Source organism: Charadrius vociferus, unplaced genomic scaffold (genome assembly GCF_000708025.1).
Source record: "Charadrius vociferus isolate BGI_N301 unplaced genomic scaffold, ASM70802v2 scaffold101, whole genome shotgun sequence".
NCBI lineage: Eukaryota > Metazoa > Chordata > Aves > Charadriiformes > Charadriidae > Charadrius > Charadrius vociferus.
The window spans coordinates 2,527,845-2,555,212 of record NW_009646941.1 but is presented as its reverse complement, the minus strand read 5'-3'; the positions used below and the strand labels follow the sequence as shown (position 1 = coordinate 2,555,212).

Below are 27,368 nucleotides of genomic sequence, written 5' to 3'. Positions count from 1 at the left end.
ATAACATCTGATCTCTGTAAGGAAAATATTTCTGAAAGGGACAGTAAGTGCTTCTTATTACTAGTCTATGGGAATATCACTTGAAAAGATGGTAATGCATTCTTATTACTATGGTGTATCATCTCTATAAAGAAAAATGGGAGGGGAAACAATTCTTAACAATATTTTTGTGTCTTAGAAACTGTACAAAACCACCAACAGATCAGGAAGTGTGATGGCAAAATGCTGCCTTGGTATTCTTCACTAGAAAGTGCTGGAAAGCAAAATTCTGTAACAGCCATGCAACTTCAAGCGAGTACTGAGCCTTTTGGAGTTGACTGTGTTGAGAACAGGACTACTGAAGAATGTCTGCATCGTGATGAGGATAAAACTGTAGATGTGATAATACAGACAGATGGGGCACACAGCAGTTCAGACTTCTCCGATCAGGAGCAAAAGGGCCTAGGTGGAAATGTGATGGATATATTGAATTGGGCCAGGCCTCTTCCTGCTCTACTTTCTCCAGTACAGCTTTCACCACTAACTACACAGGTGAGATCCATGGTGTGTCTGACTTGGCACTAACTTGGTTGTATAATTACTGCAAAAATAATTATTTGATATTTCTGGGCTTTTTTATTTTTTTGAGTATCAGTATTAATTACTCATGCTCTGAAAGGATTTCTGCGTGAGCATTTAAATCCATATGGATACTTCTTTACCTGCTAGCATACTGCCTGTGAAAGGGGGCAAAACAGAATTTTCAGAAGTATATTTAAAACAAAGTCACCCATGTCTTAACTGCTGACATAATTTCTTTTCCCAATGTTGCAGACTTACAGTCCCAATTCCTTTTGGGTAGAAGTGTGGCTTCCATAGTAAAATTCCACAGCTTGAGAGTCAAAGGGAACCTACTCGAATACTGTTTTCCAGTAATCATAGAATGCAAGTAGGGTAGATAAAGGAGTCTGACTTTTCACAGAGTTACTTTCCATTTGCCAGGAAGAACAATAATGGAGAAGGATGTAAATCTGTTGATCAGCCTTAATCTCTCAAAACACTGCATGTCAGGGCCACCGGTGTATTTGTTTAGAGAAATAGATACTAGTATAGTATCTGGTATATAGATATGTATCTATAATAGATACTCGTACTAGGTTTTGGAATATTAACTTTCTGTTTTTCATTAAAGGATATATTGTTTGGAGAAGTCACAGGTTCCAGCGATGAAGCTGATTGTAGTGCTTCTGCAGTGGAGGATATTTTACAAGATGACCAAGTTCAGCCTCAGAGTTGTAACGTATTCAGCCTCAATGAGGAGTGTAACAGACAGAGTAAATCATGTGAGCATGGTCTTGATGCAGGAGTCTCACATAACCTGAGTTGGAATGAAAAGAATGTTCATAGTGGTCCAAAGATGTCAATCCAGGAGGAGAGAGATGTTGAAGCTGCTACGTTAATTACAAACATGGAAACTAACAAAGATTGTTTGGAGGAGAATTCTGAGAATATGGAAACTGAGAAGAGAGAACTAAATGAAGCAGCAGCACATCATAAATTGGAATCCATCGAAGAACAGAAAGGAGATAGTGTGGACACACAGAGTGTAGAGGGAGGTTCTCCAGCTGATTTTTTGTTACACAGTTTGAAGCCTCAGAATCAGATGGAAAAATGTAATGAGGTAGAGCGAACAGAGGAGCATACAGTCTTAATCAGAGCTGTTGATTATGAGGGTACACATGAAAAGCATGGTGAATTAATGAAAACAGAAAGAGTTGGATTATCAGGAGAGAGAGAAACTCCTACGGCAGTATCAGTTCCACAAAATGTTACTCGTTTGCCACCTGAGCAATGCATTGTGCTTCAAAGTGAAGATTCTGAGGAGAAATCTGTGTTGGTACAGAATGAAGTGGTTGAAAATGAATCAAAAAATGTAATCAAAGTAACTAATAAGGGAAGTGATATAGGGGAAAACATAAAACAAGTGATAATTGGAGAGGAAATAATAGCTCCAATACAGATGAAAGGACTCTGTGCAGAGGCAAATAATGAGAGAGAGCTTTCTGAAAATGTATTGTCTGATTCCAGTAGTTCAAAATCCTGCTGTGAAGTGGAGTCTCCTAAAGACCTAATGATACAGTGTGATGGGGAGGCTGAGGCTGACACTGGAGCTGTTGAGATCTCTGCATACTTGCAGTGCTCTGAAGTAAAACGTGACAGTGAAGAGACACTGGAGAAACAATGTGTGCAAACAGTGCAAGATGAAGTGGACAGAGAATGCGAACCATGGACTGGTAAAGTCTCTAGACATTACCTACCTGTATCTGCTATTGAAGGAATCAGAAATCCATTGTCTGTGGATGACATAGGCAAAAATGTAGGTATGGAGAGGACTGCTTTGTCAGCCTTTCCAAAAGATGATGAACAACTCAAAATTGAAGACATGAATGTAGCCAGACCTGAGACTATTGAACTAGCCATGAAATTTAACAGAGAAAGTGTTCTAGAAATAGCTGAATCATCAGAGCTACTCAATAGTGCAGAAAATGGAAAATTAGTAGATATAAAGGAAGGAGAATATTTAAAAGGCAAACCACACCAAGAAGAAAATGGTAGTAATTTATCGCAAGGGAAGTCACACTTGAAAAGTATACTTGGACTACCAAAGACAGCATGTGTTATTGATGCAGAAAGCAGTGTAGCTAAGTGTGAAACCTCTGGTTTAGATTTTACAGAAATAAAAGGTGAAATAAAACAACCTGAAAACCTGTGTAGTACATTAGAACGTGGGTTGTCCAAAACTCAAAGCTTTAGAGTGTTTGAATCTCAAGAGACTGAATTCAAAGTTAATCCAGAAGATTTTGGAGATGAAAGCAGTGAGCTGTTAGAAGGAGTGGATACCATTGAATCTGTCTTAGCAGAAAATAATCTTACTTCTCAGGCACAGTGTGTAAAACCTCTGAATCAGTTCTTGGTAACTGAAAATGTTAAATGCGATGAAATAAAAGGGGAATTAAATAAACAAAGCAAGGAATTAGTGACTGAGACTTGTTCCAGCTCATTTAACTGGGAAGAGAATGTTGTGAAGAAAAATAATATTTCAGAGATCATCTGCCAGCCTACTTCAGAAATGGATTTCAATAGTGGGTCAGCTTTTTCTACTCAAGGGGACTTGGAGATGGGCTGTATAAATACTGAAAAAACAGATTCTTCTGTGCAAGTGAGAATTGGCTTGGAATCCACAATGCCTCCTGAACTAAATTTCAGTCTTCAGAAAGTCGTCGGTTTTGTTGAAACTAATTTCACAGAAAAGGGTGCTTTTTCCCATACATGGGAAAACAAAGGAGATAAAAAATGTGTTATGGATAGTGCATTTAACTCTTCTTCAGAAAGCTTGGAAGAAGGTGCTGAGATCCTGTCTGCTGAAAAAGACAACATGTGCAAGGAACTGGACTGCCCTGAGAGTGAATACGCACACAAAAATGAAGTCAAAATTCCAGATGAGAAGGAGCAGCCAGTAGATAAAGAACCTCATACATCTGTTAAGTCACAGATCCTGGATGCAAACTCCTGTAATAATACTTTTTTTCTTCAAAAATTTGATTGTCAAGAATCAGGATGCAAGACTTCCACGTGCGAGGTTCGAACAGATCCTTCAAGAACTGGTTTACTAGCAGCTGGGGAAGAAAACAAAGAATTGAATAGTCTTGAGGCATCTGGGAAAAATGCCATAAAAAGGTCTAAAAATGATTTTGATATGCCAGAGCAGAGCAATGAATCTGAAGATAAAGGCTGTTCTATACAAAAAGTTAGGTATGTGAAATGTTCTCACTGTGTTCCCATGATCAGAAAGAAACTGAGAACTTCTAAGAGAATTGCAGTGGGTGCTCTGGAAACTGGTGCAGTTGTTGATGCTGATTACAAAGTATGTGAACTTCATTCAACAAGGCACCCAGGAAATACTTTGACAGTTAGTCACCTAAAAGCAGATGCTTTGGTGGATACCGATATACACTATGAAACAAACACCTCTCCAGATACTGCAAATGAGTTGTCATGTGTGGTTGGGGAGGATTGTCCTAAAGACTTAGCCTCTTGGAAAAGAGAGCGTATATTAGTAACATCTGAAAATACTGAGGGTGCTAATGAATGCATTGTAGATTCTAACAGAGCTGGATGCATTGATGACAGTGAGGAAAGTCTGTTAAAAATTGGGACATCAAAAGAAAGCTGTGTGATGCCAAATGCTTCAAAAAATAGGTTACCACTATGCCAGATGTTAAACAGATTCTCAGAAACTTGCAGACTGGCTGTAAAAAACAACAAATTACATACAAGAATGTTCTCACTTGGCAATTGTGTAGAAGAAAATTATTCTGACAAGCCTCAGTCAAATGTGGAGCAAAGTCTACCACACGGTGTTCATATGGGGGTCTCGGTGTTTGAAGAATATAATCAAACTTGCACTTCTTGCAACACAGGAGAAAACAACATTGATATTATCCTAGATGGTAGCAGTAGAAAAAAAATTTTTGTCAAGCATCTTCCAAATCCAGCCCTATCTGATGTAGAGTGCAGTTGTCAGACAGTTAAGCAGCTTTCTGAGCCACAAAACCCAGTATTTGAGAAGCTATGTATGTTGGAGTCAGAGTCTTGTAGGGATGTTGCTAGCAAAAGGAGCAATAAATCGAAATGCAAAGAGCAAGAACCATCTGAAGTCTTGACTGTTTCAACCAAGACAGCTGCCCAAGTAATGCATGCCAAGCTATCAAAGAGACTGTTTCAAGGTAAAAGAAAAACAAAGGCTCTCGAAGTTAAACCAGCTCAGCCAGTTCTTGCGAATGCTGATATTTCTATGCCAACAAAATGCTCATGTGAGACTATAAATAAAATTAGGGAAGAGATGGGTCCTCCTCTGCCCCCCTTGTTACTGCCTTTGATTGCTACTCCTCCAAAAGCTCCACGTACCGTATCCCCAGTGATGTCTTCTAATGGTCGATCCTCTCTGCTTTCTCCTCTTGATGACCTGATATCCCCACTACGTGAAACTCCTGTTCCTCCTCTCATGTCTCCATTAACAGATACTCCAACAGTAAAATCTGCTCTTTTATTTTCTCCTCCTTCACCCTCAGAAATGGCAGTAGGTAGAAGGATTCGCTCCTCACCTTTGAAATTTTGTACTTCCATTCCAAAGCATGCGCTTCCTGTCCCAGGAAGATTTCCTCTGTTTGCAGCCGATAATGCTGCTCCAGGCGCTTCTCAGGAGAACTCTGTGAAAATATTGGACACTATGTATCCAGAGCTGTCTGCAAGGGCAAGGACACTAAACATTCTGAAAGGCAATATTCAGCTTAACCGATGTGCTTTTTCAGACAGCCAAAGTTTGCCGGGACCTGTGGCTCAAATAGGTGGTTTCAAAGCACTTGCATCTACATCAACTGCTTTTGTTAAAACTGGGAGCAATTTGAAATCTGATAGTAGCAAAGATCAAGACAAAGATGTGCAAATTCAGCAATTGCTTTCAGACTCATCAAATCATCTTGAAAAACGGACGCTATTGCCAATATCTATGCCAAGAAGTGCAAAGAGATTGAGGTTGGACAGTGAACCACCAAAGCTGGAGCCCAATGATATTGCTGCTGTTGGATATACTGAAAATACAGTTTCTGAAATGCAGAAGGCTTTCCATGACAAAAACTGTGAAATCAGTGATTCAGCACACAGTTCCGGTTTAGAAGCATCACTACTAGGAAAGAAGGTTATTGATCCTGACTGCCAGAAAGTTTCATTGGCATTGAAGAAAATTGCTGAGTCCTGTTTTGACTTGTTACCAGTTATTAAAGGTCACGTGTATGTCGGCAATATCTCAAAGATTCCAATAATGAGAGATGAAGAGAAAGAAGTTGTCTATGAATTTGGTATAAAAAACAAGGTAAGTAACATAGTTTTTAATTTTGTGTTCTAATAATGGCTTCTGTGCAGATAAAAAAATTATGTAGTATTTGAATTCTCAATTGTTGAGGCAATCCGCAGTGCCAAAGTGTAGTATCACAAGGTTATCGGACGTCTAAACTTGGATAACGTCAGAAAATACAGAACTTCACAAGAAATTACTGTTTAATGGTGCAAAGCTGCATTTATAAATACGTTCACTTTCCTGATGTATGCATAAACCACTTTATTTTTACACCATTTTTTGTAGTGGATAGCATTAACAATTGTAGGAGTTCCTCTAAAAGTGTGAAATTTGATTATTTTTTCAATTAAATAAGATAAACTGCATTGTATATACAATAGTGACATACCTTTTCATACCATGTTTACCTTTGTTATTCTGTATTAGGTTGTTCAAATGAATTTTATTGCAAAAAATCTTGCATTAGTTTGTTTCTCAGAACTTGCTTAGTGTTGAAAAAGTTCACTTTAATTGCTGTCTTTCTTATAGATAATTTGTAGTCTGCAGCAGAGCAATTCACCAGCTGATGCATGGCAGCATTTTGCCCTGTTTCAGTTCTTGAACGCAATTAAGTTCTCCACAGACATTGCCACTAAGTTCTCAGGTCATCTGTGTTAGGAGTTGCCAAATCTGGTAACTTCATAGAAGCAAGGCTGTGGCAGCTTTATGTTTCCAGTCCGGCCAGTAGCAAGGCCAAGTACATACTCCTAACAGGCACACAATAGGCACCTAATCTTGTTTCCTTCTCTGGCTGATCAGGGTGAAAGCCTGGTAGTGGAAAATACATACATATATATGCAGACAGTATGGATCCCTCAAGTAGCTAACATTAGACACTCAGTATATCTAGTAGGTGACTCCTCCCCACTTGTCTAATGCACTGACAGAGTTACAGACACAGACCAGTAGCTCATCCAGACCTATGGCCTTACTTGCATCTGACCCTCAGACCCCTGGTCTTTCAAGTAGCTGGCTTGGACCTTCTGGTTCCTCATGAAGCCAACACTCAGAATCCCTGGTGTCTGCAGTTACCCAGTCTAAACCTGTGGCCTCTCCAGCAACTGGCTCCTAAGCCTCTCATTCTACTCCCCACTTTGAGCCTTCCCTCTAAACATACTATAGGAAGTCTTACACAATCACAATGTTCTTCTTCCTTGCATCTCATACTGAGTCCCATGTTACTGTAGACAGTAACAGCCCTCCCCACCTCCTGCAGCATGTAAAGTGATCTGGGAGCGACTGGTGTTAACTAATCTAGTAAGTTTCCCATGTGGGCAATGGGCTGCTGGTCCTTCTGTGACAGCTGTGGAAGTAGCCAAGTCAGGGTGTTCCATTTGCTCTGATTAGGTTATTTGGGTTCCTCTACCTGTCGTTATTTCTCTCCTCACTTTTTGTTTAAGGAAGATAGTTTTTAGTCACATATCTTAACAATTTATATTTAAAGAATGGTAATCCTAGCCTGCAACTGTTTAAGGCATGTTTATTCTGGGAAGTTGCTCCTCAACTGTGGGGTTTTGGGTTTTTTTTTTCTTTGGCTGCTTGCCTCTAAGTACTCTTTTATATGTATGCAAACAGTATTCTTGCAAATACAATAGTTCTTTTTACTTGTGTCGTGGTTGTCATTTGTCATACTACTATGATGTTATCAAATAGTCTCAAGTATATAATAGTCTAACTGTATTTTTTGTGCCTTATAGCATTTAGCAGAGTCCTTGCTGCATGTTATTCTCAATAAACTCAAGGCTCAGAAGAATGCCACAAATTACAATTTCAATCAGGCTCTATGTCGAGTCTATATAGGAATTTGTCGACAGTTGGGAGATTTGGAAAGAGCCCGCCTTTTCTGCTATAGCATACTTAAAGAAGGTGTAGTATGGCTTGGTGGTCTTGTATCTTAACTATGTTGTGTGTCTTTGCTGTAGTGTTCCAGAATGATTATGTTTGTAAAAACAAATCCCTGTCCCTGTGAAAGGGACATTTTCCATAAAACTTTTTTCTGTAGTGTAGAAGTTCACACTGTTCTAGAAGAAATTTACCTTCTCACAGTTCCTCTACATCTGTGTCTCAGTTCGGTGATGACCTGGTATCCTGGTAGTCTACTCATTTTTCCAAAGAAATATTTAATTTACAATTCCGTGTGCTTTTATTTTTGCCCCTAAATGATAATGTGATTACAGGAAATTTTGTACTTTTTGCTTATTAGTATTTTCTTATTTTAACTAAGTAAGCACTGATTCATAAAGCAAATGTGATTTAAAAACATGTATTGGCTTAAAATAGTGCCAGGAGTTGGACAATACCTTGATCAAAACCAGTGCATTTGTACAACATGTCCTCCTTAAAGTTTTATTATTTCCCATTATCCAAAGTCTTGCTTCGTTGAGAGCTTTTTTCATTTTGGTTCCTTTCCTCTCCCCCCCCTCTCTTTTCTTCCCAGTAACAAAAGTAATACTCAGTTTAGTACAGTGACTGTATTTATGTATCTTGGTTCTGGAAGGACTTGACTTAGGTTGAAAATACTGAGCCATCCAGGGCTCAAAACAGTATACTGATATCTGTGTTTCAAATTAAAATAAAATAAAACTTGCGAGCAATGAGGAGGAAAATGGTACAACTTTTGATTGCCACAGTTAGTGGTTATCTTCCATACAACATCCCTGTCTTTTTTTTTTTTTTAAATCTTATTAAGGATTGTGATATTAATTTGTTAATATTGTTAAATTTTTGCTGTTGTTGAGTTGGGATATCTTTGTTTGGTTTTTTTTTTTATTTTGCTTTGGTTCTCTTTGGAATTCCTGGTTTCTTATCTGTTTCTGTGTCTTTCAGTCCATCATAACTCACCTTTCACTTTTTTCATGTTACTAGTTTTAATACTGCACCATGTCAGAAACTATTACTTGTCAGATCTTTTTTCTTAGTCTAAATTAAACAATTAAGCCTTTTATTTTCCTGTACCATGGTACTTTGTCTTTTTGTGGGCTCTTGCAAATATTAAATGTTCCCCTTTTTTTCCTTTTTCTGGTAAGATCCAAATTTCAGTAGTTATGCAGATTTTTGTTGAATGATTTTTCTGTTCTATACTTTAAATTGCATAAATTCCTGTTGAGGGAGTTCTGTGGTTTTATTGTTGTCTTTTGAGTGTGAACAGTTGTAAACACATCTTAAGGGTTGTTTGTTTTAAAATTTGTTTATTTTGATTTGATTACAATGGATTCATTTCAGGGTTTTCTTTCATGTAGTCTCACATATTAATTCCCATCAGAATTATGGCAACACAATTGTGAGCTATGTGCCAGCTACACAATTGCCAAATTGACTATAAACAGTCAGTAAACATCTGTTCTCTTGACTTCTTGTCCATCCTTTTCTGTTCTGTTCTCCTTTCAAGTGTTCTGCCTTAAATGACTATAAAATAAATGTTACCTTTCTCTGGTTATTTTTTCTTTTACCCCTCCTCTGTTCCCCTCCTTTTTTTTTTTCCTTTTTTTCTTTTGATGCCCCTTTAACTCTTACTCACCACTGAGTGAGTCTTTTAAGTGTTCCAAATTCATGGGCAGGCAATTCAAGTTGCAGCATGTAGATAATTCTAGTTTAGTAATAGTCCTTGTTCTGACAAAAAAAGTTCATTCTTATGTGATGAGCGGCCTCAGAGTAGAGAAGATCCATCCAAGACATTGGATGGAACTCTGTACATTCATTATGCTCAGTGAATCCCTTAGAGCGTCCTGATTTGATGTATTTTCCTATGCTCTCTAGTTCTTAAAATCTTTCTAAAAATGCAGAAATAGTGCTGAAGTGAAGAGGGAAGACACATTTAGCTTTTCAGTTTTCATTGGTTTTTGCAGCTTTTTATAGATAGTGCTATTTCACACAAGAGTGTGAAAGTGATATCTACTTCTTGTTTATTCCAATGTACTTTTTATTGCTTGCAGTCTACACGCTCATGTTTTATTTTAATATTTTGCCTTGAAGATCTCTGCTTTGGTGTTCAGAAGAGTCTGTTAGCTTCCCTTTGATGGCCTGGAAATCCGTCCTCTCTTATTTGTATAGTTCTGCATATATAGTTGTCAGATACTTGTTCTGAATTAACATAATGAATGACATTTCTTCAGTTTTATCAGTACAACACTTTTTTGTGTCTGTGGAAATACATGACATGCATCATTCATATATGCTCACTCACAACTTGTATAATGTATAATTTCCCTGATAAAGTCTGGAAAAATTGCTGAGCAATATCAGATTTCCTATTTGAATTGTATGAAAATTTTTTGCAAAGTTGGTTGTTGTTTTTTTTTCCTGTGGATTTCATAGGTGTGTGGGTGCAGGGTGTTAGCAAGTACTATGGATTTGTACTGAAGACCCGATTTTCACATTATTATGCATCTCAGGATTATTTTTTTATCTTATGGACTAGCTCTGGTTTGATCCAGTGATCATACTGCTCATTTGTGACTGGACTGTATTAGGTAGGCTTCTGGAGGGCATCTTCCAGTTTTATTTCATCCTAAAAGAATCCAGTTTCAGTGCTCCAAGACCACTGTCCTTAGTGAACTAAAGTGCAGTAAGAGGGATGAAGGGACACTAATCTAAAAATGCAAAAGCAAAGGTCCTTTTGCAGTGTTGTTACATAGCAAAGTCCAGTGAAGCCTTACCCCCCCCTTAAAAACAAGATTGAAATTACGGTGGCTTGAGGGGGAATGTGTATTGAGTTGGGTTTTGGGTTTTTTTGAGTCTTTTTTTTCCTTATTTAGTCTTGAGACTGAGATGTGCTAGCATGACTCCCCTTCCCTGGACTGCAGTTGTTACGTGACTTCTATGACTTCTTTCCTAGTTATCTTGCTGAAGAGTGTACTAGCTTTTAATGCCTGAGTATATATTTTTTGTTTTTAAATATTAAAAACTTACTTTGTTCTGTCTTTTTCTTCCTTAGACTTTCCAGACTCAGAAAAACTTATTTTATTTATCACAAGTGTATGGTCTGACATATTTGTCTTCCAAGGTGCAATTAACAAAGCTGTGCAATTAGTTGTCAGGCAGAGTGCAACCAATGAGATGTTGGCCTGTTTGAGTGCTTATCTCAACTGGGAACAGGTAATGTCTGCTTTTATTGTCACTATCAGCTCTTGTCTGCATTGGTTGCTTTGCTGTCTGAATCAAATCAAGCAGCTTACTTCTGATGAAGGGTATAAAGATACCCTGTGAATCTCATGCTGCTTCAGGCCTTTTTCCTGTGGTTGTCTAGATTTTTACTAGAACACATAACTTTTCTTGGTTTTCCTATTAAATACTAATCCCTCTATTAAACATTAAAAGTAAACATTGGTTTTAAACTTTGACTGGAGTGTTCTTGGATTAAGTGTTTTTTCTTTTGTTTTGTTGGGATTTTTAAATATGTATTGGGCTTGTCTGTCTGTCATAGTTCTCTGTGTAATTATTTATTGCAGTTATTTTCAAGATGAGCTTGTCTCTTTTTACTCATTATTTTTCTGTAAGGCTGACTGTATATACCCATTTAGCACCAAAAAAAAATCAGCCAATTAATTCCATAAGCAGTTGGCACGATCAGTACAAAACTGCCATGATGGCAGAAGAAGGATGACCAATGTTACAGACCTAAGGGCTTTTGAGATTTGACGTCAAGTCTTTGAGCCGTTGGGCAAGTCATTTAATTACAGTGAGTTTTCAGCAGGCACATAGTACCATCCTGAAACGGATGTTGCAAAAAAGAGAAGTTGGGACACACTTGATGTCATCAGTAGGAGCAAATTTACATCATGCAGATGGAAAGCCTGAGGTACGTTCCTGCTGGAGAAGGCGTTTGTATAACAGGCTTGTGTGTTTGCTTGCAGGCTAGGGCCCTGGTAGTTTTGAAAACCAAATATTTATGCCAGGCATGCTTGGTTGGAAGTACTATAGTTCTGTAAATATCAAGTGAACAAAATCATCTTGATTCATAGCTCATCTATTTCCTTTCCTAACATGCTTCTCCACAACTGCCTTGGGGACTGCAGGTGGGCTTACTGCTATCAGCATCTCCTTTAGGTCTAGTACCAACTCGAAAAAGAAAGATAATTTTATTTTTTTCTTTAGTATGCAATTTTAGTGACTTGCACCATTGCATAACTTGCCAATTATATAGAAGATATGCTGAGCATCCACTAGACTTTTTCTTTAATACTTCAGATATTCAAAGGATATTTGTTTTTAAATTTCCTTGTTTGCCGTAGCTATTTAATTAGCAGATTTTTTTCACATGACATGTTTTCAGTTACTACTACCTCAACTATCGAAAGTACTTGCGTGGAAATTAGCTCCTAATGAACAATAAACAGTAACAAATTTCAGCATCAGAAAATCATTTAAAAACTCCCAAAACTTAGAAAGTGAGCAGCATTAGTGTAATCTTCTTGCACTGGAAAACACTCTTCTGACCTTAAAGCTTCATTGAGAGAAACAAAAATCTTAAAATTGTAGGAAAGAGGAGCGTGAGTGTAGGGTTTGTGGTTTTTGTTGTTTTGTTGGGTTTTTTTTCCCCTCAAACTCTTCTTTTAGTAACAGCATCAAGAAAAAATACTGAGTACTTGAAGATTTTAGTTTATGTACTCTTTGTGTTAAGTCAAACCCAAAGTTGAATTTATGGTGTAAGATGCTGTGGACAGTTAGGATCAAATATATGTAAAGAGTATGGTTCTGGGTTGGTAATTTTTCATGCATTAAGATAATCACCTTCTAAAATTACAGAGTTCCTCTTTAGATGCTGGTATTATGGTCTCAAACCTGCTTTTAGAAATGCAGTCATGTCCAAAAGTAGAATTTCAACTGAGTGAGCAATATGGAGAAGATCTGAGTGAAGATGCTTGGCAGTACATATTTGCTGTTGATTTACTCTGCTCTCGCCTGAAGTGGGATTGGACACATGACAATGTTATAAGGTATTGTGGCAAGTATTTCTTGTGTGGGTTTTTTTGTGGTTTGTTTTGGGGGTTGGTTTGTTTGGGTTTTTTTCCAAATTTAAGACATTATGACTTAGCTCTTAACATAATAAAACGTTGCATAGATACTTAAAAATGAGGGCATTTTAACCTGATGAGACCTAGACTACTGTATTTGTGTGCCTTATTTTAATATAGAATGAGTGATCAATGATGAAATGTAGGATTTTATGGTACTGGTCCAAGAAATTAACCCTGTTTGTGAACCTTTCTAATAAAGAATTGCTTTTAAAATAGCTATATGTGGAAAATTGTGAAAGATTTTGAGATGGATTGTTTGTCAACAAAACAAAATGGTTGATTGTCTTCCTCTGAACTTAATTGTTGAATTTCCTCCCTCCCCTCCCCCCCATCACTAGAAAATGAGGGTGGAACTTTCGATGTGTAACTAGCACTCCTTCAGTGTTGGAAGTGAAATGTAACCATGCTCATTAGTGTACTATCCTGATTTCAGTCTGATTTTAATTCTAGAATCATTATAATACTTAGATTCAATGTCTTAAATTTTCTTTGAACACTATAATCCAGTGCACAGACTGGTACCATGCTTAACTTGGTTTGAAAGACTTCATATTGATATATAGACTGTTCTTTGATACCTGCACTGATCTGACAGCCCCTGTTTTCTATGTAGATATTACATAACCTAGTAGAATCTCCAAAAATATCATTTGTTTAACTATGACAGTGTAATCATTGAATATAAAGTCAATGCAAATAACTTGGAATCATCATCAAGTCTTTTATACAAGTCCCATGCTTTCAAATAGTAAAGAAGTTATTTTTAGAGAAATACTTTTAAAATTAATACAAATTAGCTTTAGTGAAAGGTATGTCATGTTAACTAAAGTCATAGAGTTGATTGTCTGTGTGGAGTTGTGCTGATACTAGGTAACTAGGCCTATTAGCATCATTTTAAAGATTAAAAAAGTCTTGTTTCAGATCCTTTCAGGTTTTAAAAAAAGCATCAAATCCTACTTGTAACATGCAAACTGTGAATTTTCAGTCATACAAGAAGCTTGCATAACATCTCAGCATGACATTTGAAAGTAAACTGATTTCATATACATCTATGAAGTTAGTGGAGTAAGTTCTTGACTTTTAAGTCAAGATGCAGAATCTTACAGGGAAATGATGCAAGATGAACAGAAGTACTGTGATGAAAAGGAATTCTGTTCTGAATGTGAAAGATTCCTCCACAAAGTTAGCTTTGATTGTTGTGTTTAAAACCTTCTTTCTCTTACTCAGATTTGTGGATGCTTGGATTATTACGAGTTTTCCTAGAAGGTGAACTAAAGATGCAAGTCGAGCTATGGAAATATATGTTAAACAGAGGGAACCATTTACGTTTATTACTGTATAAGTATTCTACTACCTCCTCAAGCAGATTTTCAAATTCATTTGTCTTTCACAGCAAAGTGCTTTGGCCTTCTATGGATAAATGGGTAAAGAAGAGAAAGGGGCATGAGACTGCTCAATCCATTCCTGATAGTGGTATAGCATTGACACTCAGGCTAATTGGTAAGTAATCTAAATTCTTGGTTGGGCTTCTGCTTTGTTGTGTAAGTATGTCCTTTGAAAGCGTCCACCTGCCTGGAAAGAGAATGGATGTATTTTTGCATTTTTTTGGCATCTTGATTATTTTTTTTTTTTACTTTCTTCAAATATTTTCACCTTAAAAGCCAAACTTTTACACTGCTGTGCAGATATTTTCTTTTTGGCAGCTAGTGGAAAGCATATACTCCTAATACCTCTTCCAGCAATTTTAAGTCAGATTCATTTATTTGGGACCTAGATGGCATTTAAGGTAAATTAGATAAACTTTGGGTTTCAGTATATATTTTCAGTATGTAGGCTGTGTAATATTGTTTGTTAAACAGAAATTGCATTCCTTGAGAGTTGTACACTTACAAATTGTAAACCTGTGGGAGGTTGTCTCAGTCTGATGTAAAATGCTTTGGGGTCTTTAGTCACAAAAGGAATAGGACAACAGTTGTCCTCAAGACAACATGGTAACAAGAATGACTAATTATTGTAATTGAAATTTGCATTTTCTGTTCATACTTCAACAGACAACCAGTAAGTCTGAACAATTAGGCAGTTGACTGTCTAAACGTCAGATACATAGTAACCTTTTTTTCTTTCAGGTCGGTTGGGCCAAATAGGTTTGAAGGAAGGATATCTTGCTGCAGTGAAGAATATCAGTTCTGTAATTGGACTGTTTGTACAGCATGCGAAAGAGGAAGGTAATGTTTATTTAAATGAACTTTAGTGTAACATCTGCAAAGTGAAGTTTTGCCAATGTAAACAGAACACACAAATTAAAAAACATATGCCAAAACAGCCTGGCCTTGCAGTTTTGTGTTAGTGCATAACAGTGCAAACAGTTTTCAGTTTTAGTCCCTTTCTCTTCCACAGTTAATGAAGCATTTGTATTACTTTCTGTTTGACACAAAGAACACTGAGATAGTTTTAGCCACCCTGAAATTACACTGCTTCGTGGAACAGCATATCAGCTGCCTCAGCGAAATTAAAGGGTGATCTTAACTTGAGCAGTAATAGCTAATTTGTTACCTGAGCAGCTCATGCTGAAGCTTGCTACTAGCAAGATTGTTGTATTGGGAGATAGTCCAAATTCCTGACTGAGACAAACAGAAGCAATTAGGGCAGCAGAGATCTATATTGCTGAGTTATTCTGGTTGTTAAGTACATTTTGCATTTGATTGATGTTAGGGAGCTGTTTTGAACCACTTGTATAGTTTCTCTTCCTTGCTATCTTGTGTTCTTCCAAGTGGCATATGTTTGTGTCTGTTTCAGACTCTATAAAACTGACTGTTTTCATAAAATCTTAATTAGAGTAAAACCACTAGATGCTCAAATCTTTTATGCCCTTTGAATACTGAAAACCTGCTGAATTCAGAAAACTGGAAAATGTAGTATAAAATGACATGTTCTGGAATTTGTGTGCAGGTTGTCTTCTTTCTGGTTTTAGGCATCCCAGTTGTTGATGTGTTTCAATTCCAATTCTTGAACTAATAGTTTCTTTAGATTCAGGTTTCCAAAAACCACTGTTGCATATTAAAGTTTCTGTGAGCTGATTGTGTTAACTTTTTGCAGGTGTTCCCTGGGGTGTGCAGCTGGCAGCCATATATTCACTGTGTGACTTGGGTTCCAGCAATCCAGAAGGTATTGTTGAGGCCATCCATGCTTGGAGAGCAACAGTTCTTAACAACATCCCTTTTGCTGTCACAAGTGGCATAGCTGAAGTCGCTTCTCTGTGTGAAATGGAGCTAAAGTAAAATCTAGGGAACTGGACTGATTTAAAGGAATAAGTGCCTTATTTTAGAAAGCAGTAACTGGCTCCAGTTTAAAAAAAGCAACAAAGTGGTGTGTCCTCTTGTATTTTATTTTTTTTTAACAGAATGTCTGATCACACAAAGCAAGATCAAGTTTTTTTTTTATTTGGCTTTTCTGTTTAAAGGAAGAGTTTTTTAAAAAACAAAAAAACCCAAAGACTTGCTTTTTGTAATAACTGATCAGTGATCTGAAAACCAGTGTGTCTTTGATTCCTGAGATATCTCTGGTTTGATGTCAGTGAAAATCAGCAATAGTTTCCAACGTCCAGCAATTTGGAATATGGGCTATTTGACACAACACAAGATTAAGCCTGGCTGAAAACCTGGCTCTGTTACTTTGTACTATGTTTATAAAGTAACCGTTCAGATAGCAGAACTTTGCCTGGATTCTGCTTTATTTTTCTTGAGTAGTCTCATAAGCTTAATTTAAAATATTTGTGTGAGACAGGTAGGAATTGACTTTTTGTGTAACAATCGTGTATAGAGTAACAGAGGTATAAAATCTATGAACTTGTATATATGGTATATTCTGATAATGTGTCTCACATTTGATATTGTTCCACTTGGGGAATTTTGTGTATGTAAATAGAAAGTTGGTTCAAAAAAAGTTCATGTTTCCAATGATAGCTTCACTACACTCTGGTTTTGTATCTTTCATAATAAAAGAAGCAGACACCATTGTGTTCTTGATGGTGTTTTTAAATAACACAGAATGAACTGTTGTTTCTGGCTTATATAAATACTACTTTGCGGGGCAGGAGGAGATTACCTATGAGGTCATGTCACTGAATGAACTGCCCATAACACTGCAGTTCTGGCCACTGGAAAGAGGGTTTATTGCATCTCTCTGGAATTTTATGGTGTGCCTTGGAGGCTGGGGAGGTAGTTTTAAAAATCGATTGAAAACTTCTATTTTCACCCCCAGATAATAACCATATGAAGGGGTGAGTTTTGCTAATGCATATTCTCATTCTAGTGGGACCTACACACTGCTAGAACTTTGATGTGGTGTCATTCTTTTTGCTTTTTCTTTTGATCATAAAAAGGTCAGAAGGCTTTTAGTCTGCTGAAGCCAGCTGTGAGCTTGGATAATGAAATCTTTAACTCAGAGTGAATTGGACAACATACAGTTTACACCTAATTCTTTCTCCTACATGTTGTGTCCTTGCAGGTACATCTATGTGTCCTTGCAGGTACATCTATGTGTCCTTGCAGGTACATCTATGTGTCCTTGCAGGTACATCTATGTGTCCTTGCAGGTACATCTATGTGTCCTTGCAGGTACATCTATGCTTTCAGGTTTGTCTTTAGTCAGTTCAGTATCTTTCAGTTGCAGCAAGCACTTTATCTGGTTCTTGTAAATCTTTTTGGCACCTGAGGGTCAAGTTGTGTTTCCTGATCCTCTCAACAGTTTCTGAGTTGCTGCATGAGCTGCAGGCTCTCAGCTTTTGTAGACAGATCTTGTGTTTCCTGGAGGTTTTGTTCTGCAGCATGCTGAGTTGCTCATTAAAGAAACGTGTCATCCCCTTTCTGCAGTTCTATTCCTTCCAGCCACACCTGAGGCAAAACTTCATGAGACTGATTTCTGCCAGCACCAGTGATGTGATGGCTTTGATTACATTACTGTTGATTTTTCTTTGGTGCTGCTTTGGCCCTTAGCCATTTTCCAGCTTTATGCAAGTACTGTAGTCTGGGGCATTCAACTCTGCCTTCATTTCTGGTGCCAGTGCTGCTGGCATGGTCAGCTCTGGTGCAAAGAGGAGGGGTTGATATGCATTGTGATTTTTGTGCCTGTTTAGAGCCTGACTACCAATGCAATCTCCTAGCCCTCTGAGAGGTTCTTTCCTCTGAAGTGAAACCATGCAGAGCAAAATGTCCATTGATTTCAGTGGCAGATATTGCTGCTAGCATTCTGGACATATGACAAATTGACCTAAGTGAGTTTAACACAGCCAATTAGGTCAATGAAAGATGTCTAGTAGTATTGGTAATACCTGTGCACAACAGGCACTGCTACAGATGTCTATCATGAAGGCTTGCAGTAAGGATCTGTAAAAATTAATTTGCCCCAGGTTGAAGGTGTATGATGGGCATTTTGGGGGATACTGGGCATTTTGGTGATTGTGAGGGCTATGGGGATTTTATGTATAGCCTTTACTTAATCTTTTTTGCATTAAAATGAGCACAGACTATCTGGAGTGGAAGAAAGACAAAAGTAAGCAAAGGCTAACAATAAAAGTATTGATTATAAATCTGGTGAAGAAAAAGAAAGGGAAATAGATCAAGTAAAAGGAAACAAAGAAAGGAACAACATGGGAGAAGGATCACAGATGTTTCAATGCATAAACATTCCAACCCTAAAATCTTGACAGCAAACAGAAATTCATCGTTTTTACAGTTTTTATAACACTGACATTTGAAGTGTATGAAATTTGCAGGGGAAATATCTGAGCTTTCCAAGACCAAAAATCTACAGCTATACTAATTTGGAAACAAAAAAAACCCCAAAAAACCCACAAAGCCATTTAAAAAAAAAATCTTCTGTTCTGCTAATATGACTGTAAGAATAATTTTTTTGTGTGTGCCGGAATGTGAGCCTGATTTTAATTCTGTTGTTACTCTCTACTGTCCAAACTGCATTTGAATAAGCAAAATCATAATCATTAATACCTGAAGGTGTTTGCTTCTGTTACATACTAATCACCCGTATAAAAATAATACTTGTACGTCCCACACACTGTGTCAAATTTAAAGTATTGAAGGAACTGTAAAATGTTAATGTCCATAAATAAATGAAGAAAGTATAGTGATTTCACCATATGGAAAACTTTATCTGTATAATTCTCATTAATCAGAAATTGCATAAGTACATTTCTCATCCAGATACATGTTCCGAATACTAAAATCCTATTTTGTGTAAAATACTATCCATTAAACCAGAGATTTTCTATGATAATTTGCAGATTTTTGCTTTCTTGTGCTTTCACACAAACATTGACGGTGCATCCTGTCCCAAACTGTGTATCAGAGAATGTTCAAGTTTTGACTTCTCATGCCTTCTCATATTCCTAAACTAAGACATGAAAAGCCACCTAAACTGCTAAAAAATTAATGTCAGCACTCTAGGGCCCTTTGAGGCAAAATGCTAGCTGTCAAAATTGATCTCAGGTTAAAATACTCAGCTCTAGCACTTCTCCCTGCCCAAATATAGACGACAGTAAATATGTCCAGTCGTTTATTTATTACAACAATTATGTACTATAGGCTTCTGACTTCATAGCTGTATTATCAGGTATTTCAAAAATCCCTGGTAGACACATATTTACTCCAGGAAAAGAAACCTGTCAAACATTGGGGAGCAGTTTAACTTTATGTCCATTTGTGTGTAGATGAAGAGGATGCTGGAATAAGTTATTTGAGGAAAAATCATATGTCTTTATTTTATTTGTATAGCTGCCTTTATACTAAAAGTTGTCTTCTGAGTGTCTGTATCCTAGCATGCTGTATTGGCAGTAGTATTCCACTGTATGCTCAGTCATACAACTATCCCTTGCTGGAATACTAATTTTGGACATTTTTAACACTAATTTTTAAGACTAATTTTGGACCTTTTAGAAACGATTTTTCTACAAAAAGCAGCATCTTTGAGCTATGCTACCATTTTTTGTTGGCCTGTTACACCACTAGGGTATTTTCTGGGATGATTCTACCTGTCTAGGTATAGTAGCAAATCTTTTCCGGTGTGAATTAGTTCTTGGTTTGTCCTCATAAAAGAGAAGCATCTGCACTCTAGATGTTTAAGCTCTAGTTATTTTATCAAACCCTCTAAAACTGATGTATTGCCTTTCCTAGCTTCTGCTTTCACCTGCCTGTTTTGAACAAAAAGGATTGCTGAAACAGACACTTTAAAATGGCCAAAGCAGTTACAAGTTTTCCAGTTTGAAATGGCTAATGAAATTACATGCTCTACCCTCAGTTTTAACTGATGAAATTGCACATATGAATGGAAACCAATGAGAGAACCTGAAGATTTGTTCCCAAGGAGCTGCAATACGGTGGTTTTATCAGTTTAGAATATCACCATACAGCTTCACATTCTTCCCATCCTAGCTAACTTTTCTCTTCAAGAAGTCAGAGACTACTATCAAAAGACTGTCAAATTAGAGAGAAGGGTTTCTTCAGAGACAGGCTCTGTAATGACACTGTTATTGGACCAAGTAGGCTGAGGTCTCCATCTGCAAAATTCTGAACCATGTTTAATTGTTCAAGTTCCATGTTTATAGCTCCATGAAATGTTAATGCTTTTGGGTGTTCTGAGCCCATCGATTGCACTCAACTTAATAAAACTCACTTTCTGAAATTACTTTTTGCACTTTTTAAATTTAATTTTTTTAAAAACCATTCTGGAGCTTAATGAAGCAAATAAGAACTTAATGAGAGTTAGAAAGAAAATAAGGGAGATATTTACACAAATGGACTCTTTCTGGTTATTTTAAATTTTAGTTTTAGATGGCTCACATTCCTTGAGCTGCCACATCATGCTGGAAATATCTAAAAGTCTGCTGTTGAAAATGGCCTGGGCTTTCTAAATAAAACCTGCATTTTTTTTGTATGCTTTCACTTGGACAGAATGAATTCTGACATGGTTTAAGCATCAGGTAGGAGACAGCTCAATATTTGGCGCAACCTGTCTCCTTGGACTTCATGTACAGCCATAAGCCTGGCTCCAGAGGGCTGTCGATGATGGTGGATTCTCTATTGATTGCACAGGCAATAACCTGTTTGTTTTGGTTTTGTTTGTTAAATCTCAGCATGCAAAATGTATACAGTATACAAAAATGTATAGTGTTCATTTAGGGCTCTTCTGAGATTTTGTTATTGCTCGCTGCTTCAATGGTAGTGTGACATTAGTAGGCAGCTTCATAATACTGCTGGAATACTGGCCCAACAGCGAATCTCTGCCTGAAGACAAGATCCCTACATATGGAAATAAAGTTCTGAGTCTCTTTAGACCTCCATATACCCCTTCTTTATAACAAACATGAGCACAAATATGGAGACAGATGCCTCTTAGGATATCAGCCTGTCTGTAGATCTGGCATATTATTTTCTGATTTGGGAGGGTTCTTCTGCAAGCTGGTAGGATTTCCCCCCCAGAGTTCTTATGTGATTCACTCGATATTAAAGCCCAAAAGTAAAACAGCATGTAGGCAGCGTATAGACAAGGTCCATGAATTGAAAATGAATGGGAATGACTTAGCCGTGAAGGTACAAAGGCGAGTAAGCACTGCCTCCCTGAGGACTTTAAAGATAATGTTATTTTAATAAAATACACACAACTTGTTTTAGGTAAAATTATTTAACTCAAAACAGTTTCTTGTGATTGTCCATATATTCAAAACTATTTCAATTTCAGTTTTGTGTATAAGATGATAGAAAATAAAGCTTGGAGTTCTCTTACTTCATCAATAAGAAAATGCAGGTTGTGATTCATTCATTTATTTGCCACTTTTTATTTATTTCCATGTTTAAATTTCTTGCTCAAAGCACCACTTAAGATAGGAATTTTCACTAATAACTTTAAAACAAAGTGTATATGGTGTGTTTCATTCAGCGTCCACTTTCAACACTCGAACTCTTGTTGGGACAAAGGGGATGTATATGGAACTAAGAATGCCCTGTTAGTTTAGTCTAGTTAGGGTATTAGACCAGTTACAATAATACCCACTAATAATTCAAATTAATGTGGAAAGGAAAACTATTACACAGAGAAAGGGCCCTTCCTAGTATCTGTTCCTCTTCTGTGGTGTTATGCTTGCCCTTCCAGTTCTCTGAGTTGACATACTCAGATTTTTCTTTCGTTTTCTTTATCTCTCCATCAAGCAAGCTAAGTCATATTCCCGCAGTTAAGCAGTGTGAATGCCTTCTTCCCTGAACAAGTATTCTTTAAGTTATTTAGACAGGCAGAAAAACACCGAACTTGTAATTTCATGTACATGCATAGTTCATTTATTATATAAATAATAAAAAAAAAAAAAGGGAAAAATACATTAACCAAGCAAACACTGTGGGATAAATTGTTTTCAGTCACACCAGGTAACTGTGTGGCAGCAGGACTCGCTAGGCCTAAATGTTGGCCAAGGATACAGCAATGTCACAAGTGAGAGTGGCATGGGCTGAGGAGATGCATGGGTGGTGCTGCAGGTTCATCAGGAGCAGAGGGGTACATCTGCTATGACAAAGCTTCCTGCTGTGGCAGACACTGCTCTGCCATATCAGGCTCCTTCACAAAGCTGTTTATATATGTTGTAAATGTGTGTACGTCCTAATACTTTTGTTTTAAGCCAAGTGCATCTGAGTGTGGGCGATCCCCACATCAATGCAGACTGCAGGATGAATAGATTGAGAGCAGCCCTGTGGAGAAGGCCTCAATGATACTGGTGGGTGACAAACTGGGTATGAGCTGGCAATGTGCGCTTGCAGCTCAGAAAGCCAATCACATCCTAGGGTGCATTAAAAAAGTGTGGCCAGCAGGTTGAAGGAGGTGATTCCCTCTCCCTCTGCTCTTGTGAGACCCCACCCGCAGTTCTGCATCCAGCTCTGGGGTCCTCAGCTCAAGAAAGGCATGGACCAGTTGGAGAGGGTCCAGAGGAGGGCAATGAAGATGAGAAGAGGGCTGGTGCACTTGCTACGAAGAAAGGCTGAGAGAGTTGGGGCTGTTCAGTCTGGAGAAGAGAAGGCTCTGGGGAGACCTTATTGTGTCCTTTCAATATATGAAGGGGGCTTATAAGAAAGATGAAGAGGGACTTTTTGTTAGGACCTGTAGTAACAGGTGAAGGGCCAATGGTTTTAAACTGAAAGACAGTAGATTTAAACTGGATATAAGGAAGAAATTCTTTATTATAAGGGTGGTGAGAAACTGGAACAGGTCAACAGAGAAGTTGTGGATGCCTCATCATTGGAAGTTTTCAAGGTCAGGTTGGACGAGGCTTTGAGCAACCTGGCCTAGTGAAAGATGGCTCTGCCCATTGCAGGGGGGTTGGAATTAGATGATTCTTAGAGGTCCCTTCCAACCCAAACCATTCTAGGATTCTCTTCTATAGTTTGAGCTTATAATCCAAGGGGAAATAGTTAGCGAGCCACTACACCATTTAGATGCACACAAGTCTATGGAGCTGGCAGAAGTGCTCACCAAGTCACTTTTCATCATTTAACAGCAGTCCTGGCTAACCAGGGAGATTCTAGTTGACTGGAGGGTAGCAAATGTGACATCCATTGACAAGGAGGGCTGGAAGCAGCCAGAAAAGGTTATGGAGCAGATCATCTTGAGTGCCATCACATGGCATGTACGGGATAACCAGGTGATCAGGCTGAGTCAGCATGGATTCATGAAAGGCAGGTCCGGCTTCATTAACCTGATCTCCTTCTATGACCAGATGACCCGCTTAGTGGATGAAGGAGAGACTGTGGATGTTGTCTACCTAGACTTTAGTACAGCTTTTGACACCGTTTCCCACACCTTTCTCCTGGAGAAACTGGCTGCTCATGGCTTGGATGGGTATACTCTTTGCTGGGAGAAATACTGTCTGGATGGCTGGACTCAAAGGGGTGTGGGGAATGGAGTTAAATGCAGCTGATGGCCCGTCACAAGTGGTGTTCTCCAGGGCTCAGTACCGGTGCCATTTCTCTTTAATATCTTTGCCAATGATCTGGACAAGGGGATTGAGTGCACCCTCAGTAAGTTTACAGACGACATCAAGTTGGGAAGGAGGGTATATCTGCTTGAGGGTAGGATGGCCCTATACAGGCATGGTGAAGAGTGGCTGGAAAGCTGCACGGCAGAAAGGGACCTGGGGGTGTTGGTGGAGAGCCAGCTGAATATGAGACAGCAGTGTGCCCAGCTGACCAAGAAGGCCAACAGCGTCCTGGCCTGTATCAGGAATAGCGTGGCCAGCAGGACTAGGAAAGTGATTGTCCCACTGTACTCTGCACTAGTGAGGCTACACCTCAAATACTGTGTTCAGTTTTAGGCCCCCCACTACAAGAGACTGAGGTTCTGGAATGTGTCCAGAGAAGGCCAACAAGGCTGGTGAGGGGTCTAGAGAACAAGTCTTATGAGGAGTGGCTGAGGGAACTGGGGTTGTTTAGCCTGGAGAAAAGGAGGCTGAGGGGAGACCTTATCCCTCTCTACAACTACCTGAAAGGAGGTTGTAGTGAGGTGGCAGTTGGTTTCATCTCTCAGGTAATAGGCGATAGGACAAGAGGAAACGGCCTCAAGTTGTGCCAGGGAAGGTTTAGATTGGACATTAGGAAAAATTTATTCGCTGAAAGGGTTATCAATCATTGGAACAGGCTGCCCAGGGAAGTAGTTGAGTCGCCATCCCTGGAGATATTTAAAAGACGTGTAGATGTAGTGCTGAGGGACATCGCTTAGTAGTAACTTGACAGTGTTAGGTTAACGGTTCGACTCAATGATCTTAAAGGTCTTTTGCAACCATAACAATTCTATGATTCTATGAGTTTGGGTTAGGTGTTAGGTTTAAAAGGGTAAGAGTTTGGCTGAGGAATAGGGGTTTAGGGTTATTGTTAAGGTTAGGGAAAAACATATAAAATCATCGCTTTTGAAACACAGAAACAAAGGTTGTGGTTATTTGACCTCAGTGGGAATTGCCCCATTCCCAGCAGGGGAAAAAAAAAATTAATTCACAGTGGAAATGACTGATCAGTGTTCATGATATCAGTTTAGAAAGGAGCTATATAAGTAATAGCAAATATATAAAACCCTCAGGAATGAGAGGAGGGGCTAACCTAGAATATTCAAATCGAAATGAAACGTTTGAAAATTCACTAGAAACGCCACATCACTGAGGTACTTTCCATTTATTTTCTTATCTTGTTTTAATGTTTTAGCAAGTTCATTATGTGTAGCTTGACTTGTTTCTTATTTTGCAATTGTGTGCATATAGATGACTCACTGAAATACGAAGTATGAACAGAGTGTAGATATTACCTGAACATACATATTCCTTTGCCTGCTTCCAATACGGTGCCTAAGGAAATTTTTAAAAGTACATTTATAAAAAATTACTGTACTGTGTCTCTTCCCTGATTACCTAGTCCTTTTTAATTAGCTCTGTATAGCATGTATGCTCTATCACAGTGCTTAAGCATCAAACACCTTTTTCTAAACGGATGACAAATATAGGTAATATGATTCAGCAGATTAATTTCTTAGAAGCTCTAAGTAATTCTAAAGAAGTTTCATTGTCAAATACAATGAAGATCTACAGCATAACTATCTAGGCAAATCTAAAACAAAGTTTTGCAGTGCTAACTTCTATCCCTCTGACTGGGAACAGAATTGGAAACATCTCATTCTGTTCTCCTTTTTGTGAAGCCATCTGTACTTTAGGCTTGGCTGCTTTAAAAATGCTTCCTAGTTTGATGCTTAAGGAATAAGATGGTGGAGTTAGGCAAACAGCCTACATGTTCTTCCCACCCTAAGTACTCCAGAAAGGAAATGCTCACCATTCCCCAAAAAGTGCTCTGTTGACATCCATCTGGTAGAATGCAGAGGAGGCAGACAAGATTGACAAGCAGGAAAGCCTAAACCATTGCAGTTTTGCAGGCATTTGTGACACATTTCTGTTAAACATTAATTCATCTAACAAGGTGGGGAAAAAACACGTGTACCTGTAGTGTAGAGAAGACTAGGCCATTTAATTCCCTTGTGCCCTTGTGGCCAAGAAGGCCAATGGCATCCTGGGATGCATCAAAAAGGATGTGGCCAGCAGGTCGAGAGAGGTTGTCCTCCCCATCTACTCTGCCCTGGTGAGGCCGCATCTGGAGTATTGTGTCCAGTTCTGGGCTCCCTGGTTCAAGAAGGACAGGGAACTGCTGGAGAAGCTCCAGCAAAGGGCTACAAAGATGATTAGGGGATTAGAACACCTCTCATATGAGGAAAGGCTGAGGGACTTCGGTCTTTTTAGTCTACAGAAAAGAAGATTGAGGGGGGATCTTATTAATACATACAAATACTTAAAGGGAGGGTGCCAGGTGGATGGGAACAGTCTTTTTTCAGTGGTGCCCAGTGATAAAACAAGGGGTAACGGGCACAAACTCGAACATAGGAAGTTCCATCTTAACATGAGGAGGAACTTCTTTACTTTGAGGATAGTGGAGCACTGGAACAGGCTGCCCAGAGAGGTGGTAAAGTCTCCAACTCTGGAGACATTCAAAACCTGCCTGCATGACATCCTGTGCAACCTGTTGTAGGTGACCCTGCTCTGGCAGGGGGGTTGGACTAGAACTTAGGTCTCTCCCACCGCTTACCTGTTTTCTCATTACCTTTTTGTTTACTTTCTGACAGATTAAACACCAATCTACCAACTGTTTAGCTACTGTATATATTTTTATACACCTACAATTCCTCAAAAATTGGTCACGTAAAGTTGGAGTTTCCCAGTGGGTGCTCTGTTACAGCTGTGTTCATGTACTTCTCTAGCTAAAGCTTTATTCAGCATTTGTCTCCCATCTGGGAGTAACTAAATGCCTTTCCAAGTTTCTGTTCCATCTATTTTTTAATTAATCTTTTTCTTTTTTGGAATCTGCTTTGGGGGCTCTTACGTCAGTATTAAAGGTAATACGGTTATTGGTCCTTTCTGTGCTGCCACTTTTGCCCGCTCATCTGCTAATCGGTTTCCTTGTGTTTCGAAAGATGTCCCCTTCTAATGTCCTTTTATGTGAACGATAGCAATTTCATTCGGTTTCATCAATGCTTCTAATACTTCAGTGATTAGGGTTTTTTTTATGTATTAGCCCCTTCTCTCAGGAATTTATTAGTCCCCTCTCTTTCCAAATTTTTCTAAAGGTATGCACTATTCTATATGCATTCTTCGAGTCCGTATAGATAGTGCCTTCTTTTCCTTGAAGATAATCTAAAGCTCTCTTCAGAGCGTATAGTTCACAACTCTGGGCTGACCAGTTTGCTGGTAATTCTCCTTCTTCAATTACTGCTTTTTCTTCTTCATTGATGACGGCATAACCACTTGCTCTCTTTCCTTCTATACATCAGGAGGAACC

General features: G+C 38.4%; 1 protein-coding gene across 1 annotated transcript in view; it reads left to right on the top strand.

The window, feature by feature from the left end:
• Positions 1 to 16,412, top strand: part of ICE1 (interactor of little elongator complex ELL subunit 1) — a 36,305-nt gene extending 19,893 nt beyond the window's left edge. Inside the window, exons 12-19 of the mRNA XM_009895047.1 lie at positions 179 to 531; positions 1,172 to 5,911; positions 7,633 to 7,801; positions 10,869 to 11,029; positions 12,680 to 12,870; positions 14,345 to 14,451; positions 15,078 to 15,176; positions 16,048 to 16,412. Of these exons, the coding sequence (XP_009893349.1) occupies positions 179 to 531; positions 1,172 to 5,911; positions 7,633 to 7,801; positions 10,869 to 11,029; positions 12,680 to 12,870; positions 14,345 to 14,451; positions 15,078 to 15,176; positions 16,048 to 16,229 (6,002 nt within the window). The 3' untranslated portion in view covers positions 16,230 to 16,412. The remainder of the gene's footprint in view (positions 1 to 178; positions 532 to 1,171; positions 5,912 to 7,632; positions 7,802 to 10,868; positions 11,030 to 12,679; positions 12,871 to 14,344; positions 14,452 to 15,077; positions 15,177 to 16,047) is intronic.
• The last annotated feature ends 10,956 nt before the right edge of the window (positions 16,413 to 27,368 follow it).